At 40.3% G+C, this 11282-nt stretch overlaps 1 protein-coding gene across 1 annotated transcript in view; it reads left to right on the forward strand.

Moving 5' to 3' along the window:
• Nucleotides 1-10380, forward strand: part of LOC101845020 (coiled-coil domain-containing protein 39) — a gene marked incomplete at its 3' end in the record, with an annotated part of 14070 nt that extends 3690 nt beyond the window's left edge. The window contains 1 exon segment of the mRNA XM_005104359.3: nt 6626-10380. Within this exon segment, the coding sequence (XP_005104416.1) occupies nt 6721-9915 (3195 nt within the window). The 5' untranslated portion in view covers nt 6626-6720.
• Nucleotides 10381-11282: the final 902 nt, after the last annotated feature.

The following is an 11282-nucleotide window of genomic DNA, read 5'->3' on the forward strand; positions in this document are numbered from 1 at the left end:
GGGGGGGTATACTAAAAGTCCCGATTCATCTCAAAATGATGTATTTTGAGATGTAGGCATTTTTGGATTCTTCAGTTTCTCTTACAACTATATCATCGCATAAGAACCCACTAAAGCCTTATGTTTTGACATACCTGGCATATTAGTCAACACCATTTCGTCATAAAGTCAATATTTTATCTTTCATTATCGCCCATGTTCTCCAAAATGCAGTTTTTCTATATTATAGGCCTACTTTTTAAAAAAACTCAATTTTTTATCCAATCTTCATAAAAATTTTCACAGAATGAAGAGAAGGTGTAACACAAAAATTTTGTCAGTAGAATGTTCGATATATGGAATAGATTGTGTTGCTCGTGTCTCATGGAGTGTAGATCTTCACGGCTTTTTTTTTTTTTTTGCAAACTTGAATACTACTTCAAGAAAAAAATTCATTCACATTTTTCAATTCATTTCGAAAAAAAAAAAATGAACACACAGATTTATAGATCTATTGTTTGCTACCATGCAGGCAAAATAACCTATTTTCGAGAAAAATAAGTGATGTATTCATTGCGTAAGACATGTCAACAGAACCAATAAGACCACGTACCGTCTCCATGGGAACGAAACTTTTTACTCAAATTTGATTGCGGATTTTTAGACTCCTCACTACGCTTGTTATAGACTTTTTTCATATCAAATGTGCACATAAGAAATACAAATGCCACATAGCTATAGTGCGGTCAAAAATTCGAGGTGCGACATTATTTTTAAATATCTCTTCAACTATCGAACCTCCAATTTTTGCACAGTGACTTGTATCAATGCGTCTAAACAGATCAACGTTTTTGTAAATACCTGCAAGCTGTATTCTAGAACATTCCTTAATAAATACTAATTATTAAAAAATACAAGTGGGTGGTTTCTACTGATTTTTAAATGTTTACAGCTGGGGCAATAGCTTTTAACAGCAAGTCCGTCAGGTTTTTCTAATCGGGACATTATGCTTATTGAACAAATGTTTTTGAGAACCATTAGTACAAAAATGTGTTCACTATAACAATAATTTCTTGTAACAAGTTTTGCAAGTAAAAATTGTCTTTGATGAGCTGTGACGTAGGCCATATGCGTAATCAAAATGTGTGTGAAAAGCGGGAAGTGCTGTGAACAATACCATTTTACGCGCGACAGAGATTTCAAGTATTTCATATAATTTTATGAAGAACATTTTTTAAATCTGGCCTCAATTGTTCTAGAAAAATATGATTTAGTTAAGACAAATTGATACAAACTGCTATGCAAAGTATGGATGACACCGATTCACCTGTTAAAGAGATATTTGAGGATAAGTTGCACCACGAATTTTGACCGCACTATAGGCCTAGATCTAGATCTAGTTCAAATGCCACCTATAGAGTTTCACGCCACATAGAAAGTTCAAATATACAATGGGAAATTTTAGTGCACGATTGTGTGTAACAAGCTGAAATGTTTAATAATAGCAAATCCAAATTAATGTAACACAATAGCAAATTCAAATGCCACGACATAGCAAAAGCAAATATTATCCTCCACAAAGATTATTCAGCGTGAGTTGACGACAAGCCTAAACAGTTTTATTTTAGGGTGAATTGAGTACCACTTTTTAAAAAAATCACGAGAATGCACCTCCGGAAAAAACCATTCTGCTAGGACTGAAGCAACCAGACATCAGCATACAGCAACGCTGATGCAGAACATTTAGAAGTAGGGATTTGACTTCATTGATGAGACTAGTGTCAAGCTGTTGACGAAGTGTAACCGAGGAAGAGCACGGCGTCATCAATGCTTTGTTCAAGTAGTGCAGGGTCGAAGGGGACCGAACCGCACGATGGCTGTCAGTGCCGAGGGTGGCCTGGTCTTTTACGACTTTCGTGTAGAGGGAATGTCTGCCATCCCTCTAAGGCACTGTTTTAACAATCCTCACAACGAAGTATTAGTAAGCTTTGTATGTTACAACGCTCGTGCACAAAGGCAAGCTTTAAATGGAAACTCATCAATAGATTGGGGGTGAAATCCCCCCCCCCCCCTTTTACACACCTTTTCTTAACATCTACAAGAACGCTAGAGAATTTGGAAATACGATTTGAAACAGAGGCTCAGTGAAGCAAAAGATGCTCACTCAGTAGACTAATCAACTAAGGATGGTAACACTTGCTCAGTTAATGGAACAAACATTCCAAGCCGTGACTATAGTGAATATGGCAGCGGCCTTCAGATAATCAATGCAAGCCTATACCGAACGTCTTGTAGTGCAATAATATTGTGTGTGTGGATTTTTATCGTAACCATTCTTTATTTTAGAAGTTGTTTATTTTCATGTAAAAAAATGTTTTTTGCTTCATTTAACATTTCGTTTCATCAAACAAGACTCGAGGAGAGATATCTTGCCACCCGCATACAATCTGTGAAAACTTTTCATAATTTGGAAATACGTTTTAGCGGACTGAGTAGCCTAGTGGTTAGTCTACTGGACCTGTAATCGTGAGAATCGGGTTCGGGGGTTCGAGCCTCAGTTCGATACGGCGATGTGTCCTTGGGAGAGGCACTTTACACGAATTTCCTGTTTGACCCGGTCCTTTCGGAGATCCTGCCTCTTAAATAACTTAACAGTGTTAAACCTATACCATTTCACCATTGAATAATTACGTTTTTGGGAAATACGATTTGAAACAGTTGTTTGCTGAAGCAAGAGCTAGAATGATCACTCAGCAGACTCACCAATAAAAGATGGTAACACTTGCCCAGATGATGGAACAAAAAAAACCACCAAACAAACAAGCGTGATTATAGTGAATATGACAGCAGCCTTTAGATCAATGGAAGCCTATAGTATTGTGCAACAATAAGTAGGGCCTAAATAAAAGTAAACTTGGCATTACATTTCATCCAATTAGTTCAATATACACCAGCAGTTTGTTGATTTTTGTCGTAACCCTTCGTTTCTTCTTAAATATGTGGGTTTATTTTCGGGTTAAAAAAAATAACAATTAGTTTCGTTTCCAGTGATTTCTTCCTTGAGGCACCACACGGCTGACATCGAACTTTTTCGATGCAAAAACCCCCCAAACCCTTTAACTTTTTACCTTTAAACACTTCTTATACTTTTAGTCTCTTTTTTTTCTCCAGTTCATGCATATTTACATTTGAAATTGCTAGGTGTCATTTGAATTTGCTATGTGTTACATTTTAGATTTCTGCGTTTACATTTGAACTTGCTATTGTTGTACATGTATTAGATAGCTAGGACTTTTAATGACGTCATTTGAATATTTGGATGTTAGGTGTAATTTGGTCTTTCTATGCGGCATTTGAATTTGTTATAAAAGTGTATAATATTCGAACTGAAAAACTATATGTGAAATTTGGTAAAATTTGATGCACTAATAAGCTAAATAGCCCTCAGTTGTAGCCCCCCCCCCTCCCCTTTTATGGTAAGGCAAATTGAAACAAACTGCTATGCAAAGTAGGGGTGACACTGATTCACCCGTTAAAGAGATATTTCAGGATAAGTTGCGCCACATAGTTAATCAAAATAGCGTAGACTAATGTAGCTGTGGGCATTTTGCTTACTTTCCCGTATTAATCGATTCAGTTTTACTTTATCTTGATGTCTTGTGTTTCCGGCCCATGCTGTCATACAGAAGTGAATCTTACTTCGTACGATTGAATTATAAAATGCAGAAGCGTATCCACAATGATATCGGTAAAATAGCCGTTTTTTACCCATTTGTTTCAGAGTTCAAGTAACTAAAAACCGGGTAAAAAGCGGAGAATTCTTCTCGTGTATCATCATCATCATCCTTTTCACCTCGTATCGGAGTACAAGGCCACCAACTAGAGTTCTTCATCAACTTTTGTCCTCTGCTTTATAATCTCTACCGCTGCTCAACTGTATCCCAATTCATAATATTATTATGTACAGTAGCGCTTTGCTTTTACTGGGTGTTTCCCGGCTCGTCTGTTTTAACCAAAACGAGTACTTTTGAACAATTTTACATCTTATTTGTGAGCTTCGGACTGTCACGTTAATCTAAAATGTGGCAGAATTATATTGTTTGTGTAGCGCTTACGGATTTTATGAAGTAAACTGTCACGTTGGCCTACTCCGAATCACTAGTTGTATAGTTCATGCATAAACGAAATTCCTATGCTCCGGCAACATCTTCTGTCCCATTAAATCTAAAAGAACTGCCCCTGGCTGATTGTCCTTTCTTAGTAAAATTTTCTCTCAACTTCTGTCGGGCCTCACCTTCTCAGCACAAATGCATGTTAGCCTGCTGGGATGTCCTGGGGTCGTTGGGGTTTTTTTTTTCACTCATAAGAAAGGACGGCTGCTGGGAACCATAATTTTTCAGTTTACATTACCTGAAAAATCGATAACCCCAAAGAAACACGCATATATTGTACTTTATAGCTCTCCAGATAAGATATTTTTGAGCAAGTTGTCTTGTACAAGCAGTGGAAAGCCGAACTCGCCACAGAAAATATAGCATTACGGTTTAATTAACCAAACTCAGACAACGCCTTGCGTGAGGCTTAAGGGATACCCCCCCCCCCCCCAACCACCAAACAACAGTCATAAAATCTTGTCCAGAGCTGATATTGTCACACCCCCCCCCCCAAAAAAAAAAAAACAACAACCCCACTTTAGTTATTAATATAATTCTTTTTCAGGTACATGTAGGCCTAGTATTGTTTTCTGGTTGTTAAAAGTATCGCCCCCCCCCCCCCCCCGTTATTTCTTATCAGTTGACTCGTTTCACATGTTATCAAAAGTACGGTGGTGTATTACAGTATTGTATGATTTTGTACGTATTGCAACAGTGTTGCAGGAGATGTCTCAACAATAATAATTAATACAACGTGGCAGGTTGGCTATTGCTAATGCACAACGTCTGCAGGATATAGAGCTTCTATACACATACAGTAGTCTCCGCCTAAATGCACGCCATACAAAATCACGCTCCGCTCAAACGCACGCTTTCGTCATCTGACGGGTTTTATTACTATATAATTTAGACGTACAAACGCACGGTCACTCCCTCTAAACACACGCTTCAATCCGCGAAACACGCCGACAAGTTATGCTTGGCAAGGGGAAATTTTCACTACAACCCGCACAGCCTGCAGGCAAGCCTAGAATTTACTAGAAAACGGGATATTTGGTAAGAGTGCCCCTCACGCTGGACAAAGAGAGTGATAGACAGTGTTTACACACCCCACTTTCCACTGACGCATAGGTCTCGGTCTCCGGTTAAATGTTGGGGGGGGGGGGGGAGGGATGGGATTGGGGGGACTGAAATGTTTTTTGATTGGTCACTGGAAATGTATCTTTGAGGGAAGGTTTCCTACTGGTGTTTGAGTTTGAGTGACCGCGTGTAATGTTTAGTTAGATCTAGGCCTGATGCGCGAAATGCGTAAAAGCCGTAAAACACTAGACAGGCCTCTATAGGATTAAAGATTAGCCAAGTAAGCCTAATAAGCGGCGCTCAAAGAACTTATAATGTACTTGTTCAACGAATCACAAGAGAAAATGTTTCTCGAGGATGATTCTGCATGAATTTACGGTCGGGGACGGTCGCTTGGAAAGCCACATGGCTGGTCCGTCGACTCTATGACTATCACCAACCGTTTCCTCATAGGCTATCTGTTCCCGACGTTTATAGTGCATACTATTCATTACTTTGAGTTTGTTCCCCCATTCAACGCCTTTGTATTCTTAACCCCTGTCGGGGAATCCTTCACAAAACAAAACAGTCACGTGTCGTCACCTTATCTGCCAAAATGACCCCCTCCTCCAAGGGAGATTACTAGAGAAGTAAGGAATTGAGATGACTGCGTCCCTTCCTCCCCTTGCAAAGGTTCATGTGATCGCACGCTCCGTGTAAACACACGCTCAGGAGCCCTCCCGAGCACCATGCGTTTAGGCGGAGACTACTGTACATTCATCTATGTATTGGGTATGTCTTTAGCTTTTCCAGACATCTGTCAGTTTCAAAAATCCCCCCCCCCCCCCCCCCCCCCCACACACACACCAATTCAGAGCAAAAGCGGAACGAAACATATATACACACATTAGGTGACACATCAATGTATATATTATCAATTTAATAGAAATGCTCAAAAGATAGAATAATGATTTTTGATAGCTCAGCCCTCGACGTATGACAACCCGTGATCAGTTCTGGGCCATAAGTCAAACTTTCCAAACCAGATCGAAATCCTTATCTACGCGAGACAAATGACAGCACAAAGGGGAATTTTCTTTTCATATACTCTACTTAAGATTTTCCTGATTTCGTATCATGAATAGGGCAAAAGATTATGATTTGTTCTTTGTTTTTGCTCAACATATCGGGTACTGTCTGTAGTCTCTTCTGTATCGTCGGTTCTCCCCACCATCCGCCAAACACACATCATTTCTGGAAACAGCGGGAATATTGCAGTTTCAAATTCTTTTCTTTTTTATTTTAATTCATTTGTTCCGCATTTGATTTTATGTAATAATTTTGGAAAATGACTTTGCATGATAAGAAATATCTTGACTTCTCATTTTGGGCAACTATTTAACTCTGGTTATCGTTATTTCTTCTCTTTCCAGGTTCAAATATTCTACCTCTTTGGCTATTCACATCTTCAGTGCAAGAGTCGGAAAGGTTTTGTCATGGGATAAATTAATCACAAGTGACTCGTACGATGACTGAGCCAATATCAGTAGTTCGCCAGACCACATTCAACACAGAGCCGCCCCTCGATCGTTCTGTCAACGACAACAGAATCAGACGAGGCAATATCGACCTCCCAATCGTCGATGATCGTCCAGTTTGGGCACCTCAACCCACACATGCCTTGACTGCACTAGATACTGACTTTCGCAAAGTACATATCGGAAGAGGGGCTCGTGTGAATATATCGAGAGCCCCGCCATCCAGTTACGGCGATTCGTCGGAGCTAGACATATTGTCTGACGTTGGTATTGCCGGGGATTCTGACACTGACACCCACGCTTCTGTTAAAACCACACTTTCTCAGTCTGCTAGGCAGAAAATTCGAAGGGAGCCACGTATTAAAGTTCCTAATGCTAAATTTGATTCGGAAGAACCCACGATACACGAAGAAACGACACAAGACGTACTGGTTCTCCAGACATCTTTGAATGCACACGGGGCCGCAGGCGGGACCCCCGAAAACCTCGTTCAACCTGGCCAAACGCCAAAGACGATTCTGATCCGAAACAGTGCTTCACGAGAAAGATCTGACGAAAAAGCAAAAGTTAATGCAGAGGCTTTGAAAAGTGAGACCCCAGTTAGCCTACTTCCCGACAATGAAATTTTACGAGTCGATTCTTCCTCAGGAATGGGAGAGGCGGCTGCGAACTCTGGAGATCAACCATGCAATGAGCAAGTTGATCTAGACTCTTCGTTTTGCGAAAGCGACTGGCAGCCAAAATCGAAGAAAATTCATTGTAAGAAAAACAAAGAAACATTTGTAGAAACGGACAGGAAAGTTATTTCATCGAAGTATGAAAAGAACATAAAGCCCGCTTTGCACCCGAACCTCGACATCGGGAAACGCTGGGCCCAAGGTCAAAAGCCAAATTCTGGCAGGAGAATTGCCAAAACTTCTCAACTGCACCCTGAAAATAACATAGATACACTGAACTCAAACGACGATAAACCGCCCCAAGAAATCTTTGAGAAGAGGGCGACAATAACGCCGGGGCAAGCGTCTGTTTCACGCCCCCAAACTCCCTTGACTGTGCAAAATCTCGATTCAGCACGTTCTTATGAAACTGATAACGGGATTAATTCAGACTGGAACAACGAAAAAGTGAGTGGTATTCCAAAATTTCTCAAAGTGTCTGTTGGGGAAAAAGACTCTAATAAAATCCTAAGCCAGAGTGGATTCGCATACCCTGATCCACACACGGTCAAGTCAGAGGAGAAAAACATGGCGACGTCGGACGGTTACGACTATGCCAGCGAAACGTTTGAGGAGGTGCTTCAGGAGAGAAACGCAATGGTAAAAACTGAACGAACGTACCAGAAGAGAATAAAGCAGTTAGAAGAAGAGCTGAAAGGAATGATAAACCAGTGTCAGGTTCTTTCTGACGAAAACAAAGAATTGAGAAAAGAACTGGACGCTTCAAAGTCAACGGGAAGTCGGCCAAAGGCTCAAACTGAGTCTGACCAAGCTGATGATCCACAGGCAAAGATTGCCCAGCTAGAGAGTCAGAACGAGAATCTTGTACATATAAACGAAAAACTGTCTCTTAAACTTAAAGAAACAGACTCAAAAACGAAGCAGCACGATGGTATATTCGTTGAGAACACAAAATTGAAAACTAAAAACGCCGAGTTGGAGCGGAAGATTCAAGACCTTCAGACACAAATTCAAAAGGATGACATAAACAAACTGAACACCGCTTTAGACGCGAAGAGACGTGGTGTTGAAATATTGTTGGAAGATTCTCAGAGAGAAAGCAAATTGTTAACTGCAAGGGTAAAAAAACTAGAAGACGAAAATGCATCTCTTGCTGATGTGTTGGATGAAAAGAGAAAAGAAGTGGGAGAGTTACTGTTCGCGATGAACAACGAAACGATAACCGAAGACGAACTTAAACAGTCAAAAAAACATTTGGAAAAGGCAGTTGAAGAGTTGGACAGTGTTAGGCGTGACCTAGAAGACAAGAAAAAGATGTTACAAGTATCCGAAGACGGAAAAGAAAAACTTAAAAGTAGTTTAGCTCAGAGGGAAAATGAAATACGTAAATTGAAAGTTGACCACGATAACAAAGATAAATTGATAATTGATATTCGGAACAATTTGGATAAAACACGCCAGGATAATCTCAAATACCAAAAGGAAGCAGAAATGTCGAAAGAAATGGAGAAAGAGACATACGCCCTGAAATCTAGAATAGGCTCTCTCAAAGCAGAAATTGAAAGTAGCTTATCTGAAAATCATAGACTCAAGCAAGAAAGGGAGGAATACACTCGAACAGTGGAAAGATTGAAGCAGGAAAACGTGTCTTCAACCGAGGCGATTGCAGAAAGTAAAAAGTATTTCAGAAAATGGGAAATGGAGAAGGATGCTAAATCCCAATGTGAAGTGGATCTCGCGAAGAAAGACGATCAGATAAATCTTCTTGATACACGTTTGAGAGAAGCGGCCAACAAAATGAATGTCCTCCACGGCAGACTCCGGACGCTTGAAGACGAAAGAGTGAAACTAAACGGGCCCCACTTCCAAGAAATGGAAGCCAATATAAAGATTCTGAGGGATGAGAACAAAAAACTCCGACAAATGTTAGTGGAAAGAAACATTGAACTTACTAACAAGAAAGCAGAACAGAAGCAATTTGATTCCAGGATTCAAGCTCTTGAACGAAAGCAGAAAGACTCCGACGTTCGGGTGAAGCAAATGAGTGGCTGGGTCAACAATGGCGCCATTCAAGGCCAAAACTCAAATGCGGTTCCCAGCACAAATGCACTTCCATATAATCGCATGGACCCAGAACCTAACACTCAGTACACACGCCCTCCCCCTAACGTTCAAAACGGGCGAAATCCTCCGGGGAAAATGGAGGGTAACAACTCTCGTCCTGTGCTTAGAGCACGTTCAGAGCAACCTCAACAAAAAGACCAAAAGCCTAGGCAGGTATATAATAATAGTGACCACAGGATCAAGAGACCAGCCCCGAAAACAAAACCAGCGCATAATTCAGTGACACCTCCACCAGCGTGGGACCAGGGGAGTGACTTGAGCCACACACCTCTTAGCTTACCTTTAATACTGGACGCCAAATCAATGACGCCACCAGATCCAAATGGAGGATACTTCCAGATGTACCAAGAGAAGATCAAACGAATGAAGGAAAGAAAATTTTAGCAATTCTGAGTTGATCTGTTATATAACGTGTATAAATAGAAATCTGGACGAGTGTTCTTTGCTCCTCGTTAAAAAAGAAAAACAAACCACAACATTTTACGAGTAGCCTTGGAAATAGTACCCTTTGGGCACCACAAACTATTTTGTCACCCTTCCTGGGCGTGTGGTGAGTTTTGCCAAAGGCAAGCAAGAATTGGTTTCTGAGGAGTCCGAAACTAGTTTTACAAGAATTTAGTCACGATGAAATACATTATCTCCATATATATGGATGCATGAATAGTTTAATAAACAGGACTAGAACTCAGTAAGTTCCTTGCTTAATCCGTAGTGCAACATTTAAAATTCCTTTAAGGTATTTGGCTGAAAATCCCCTTCTTTTGTCCCTGTGGTTTTATGCACTCCGCATAATTTAGCAAATTTGATCATTTTTTGCATAATTTTTGATAATTTTCCTTTATCATTCTTTTTAAAATGAACAGAATCGCACAATTTCACATTTTTGGGCTCAGTTTGCATAATTTCAGAACTACATTTGCATAAAACGACGGGGACAGCTTCTTCTAGACCCGTTACAGGCCACTTTGTTCAGGTTAGCCTGGCTAGAGATAGGTGGCTTATCGTGAAACACGTGAAAAGGTCAAGAAAAAAGGAAGTGGACAGTAGTAGAAATTACTATAACACCACCCTTCTCCCTTGTGTAGGGACATGGGGGAAAAATTGGCCTGTGTTTCTTAGGAAACCCAAAGTCATTATAATCAATCCCATAGTATCGTCGACCGGTAGGGTGCCATAGACAACTTCACACTTATCTCATTCGATTGTAGGACTTGCCCATGACCTCATAGTCATTATTTCCAGGCCTGTCCTTTGTGTGATGCTTGCCTCCTATCTTTTTTCTACCTTTTTATGCTGCGCCCTGAAGTGCAGTCTTAGCTAGTCCACGTGATCTTACAAAGTGTCCAAACCTTTTCACTTTGCATCTTTTCATAGCAGACAACTGACGATTCTCTGCACGGCCCACTGCTTTGCCAAATTCTTTCTAGATCTACATCTATAACTTTTGCATCGTTGGATGATCTTCGTGGGATATGCTAAGAGCCTTCGAGACAGCATCTAATTCATAAGCTTTTACTCCAAAGTCCGTGTCTCGTAATCATAGTAGAATATGGGACGCGAAGTTACTGACCCAATCAGATCATTCCCCGTGGTTTTATGCACCCCGCATAATTTAGCAAAATTTGATCATTTTTTGCATAATTTCTGATTATTTTCCTATATCATTCTTTGTTCAAATTAATAGAATCGTATAATTTCTCATTTTTGGGCTCAGTTTGCATAATTTCAGATTTTGTGTGTGTGCATAAAAC

Source organism: Aplysia californica, unplaced genomic scaffold (assembly GCF_000002075.1).
Source record: "Aplysia californica isolate F4 #8 unplaced genomic scaffold, AplCal3.0 scaffold00416, whole genome shotgun sequence".
NCBI classification, from domain to species: Eukaryota; Metazoa; Mollusca; class Gastropoda; order Aplysiida; family Aplysiidae; genus Aplysia; species Aplysia californica.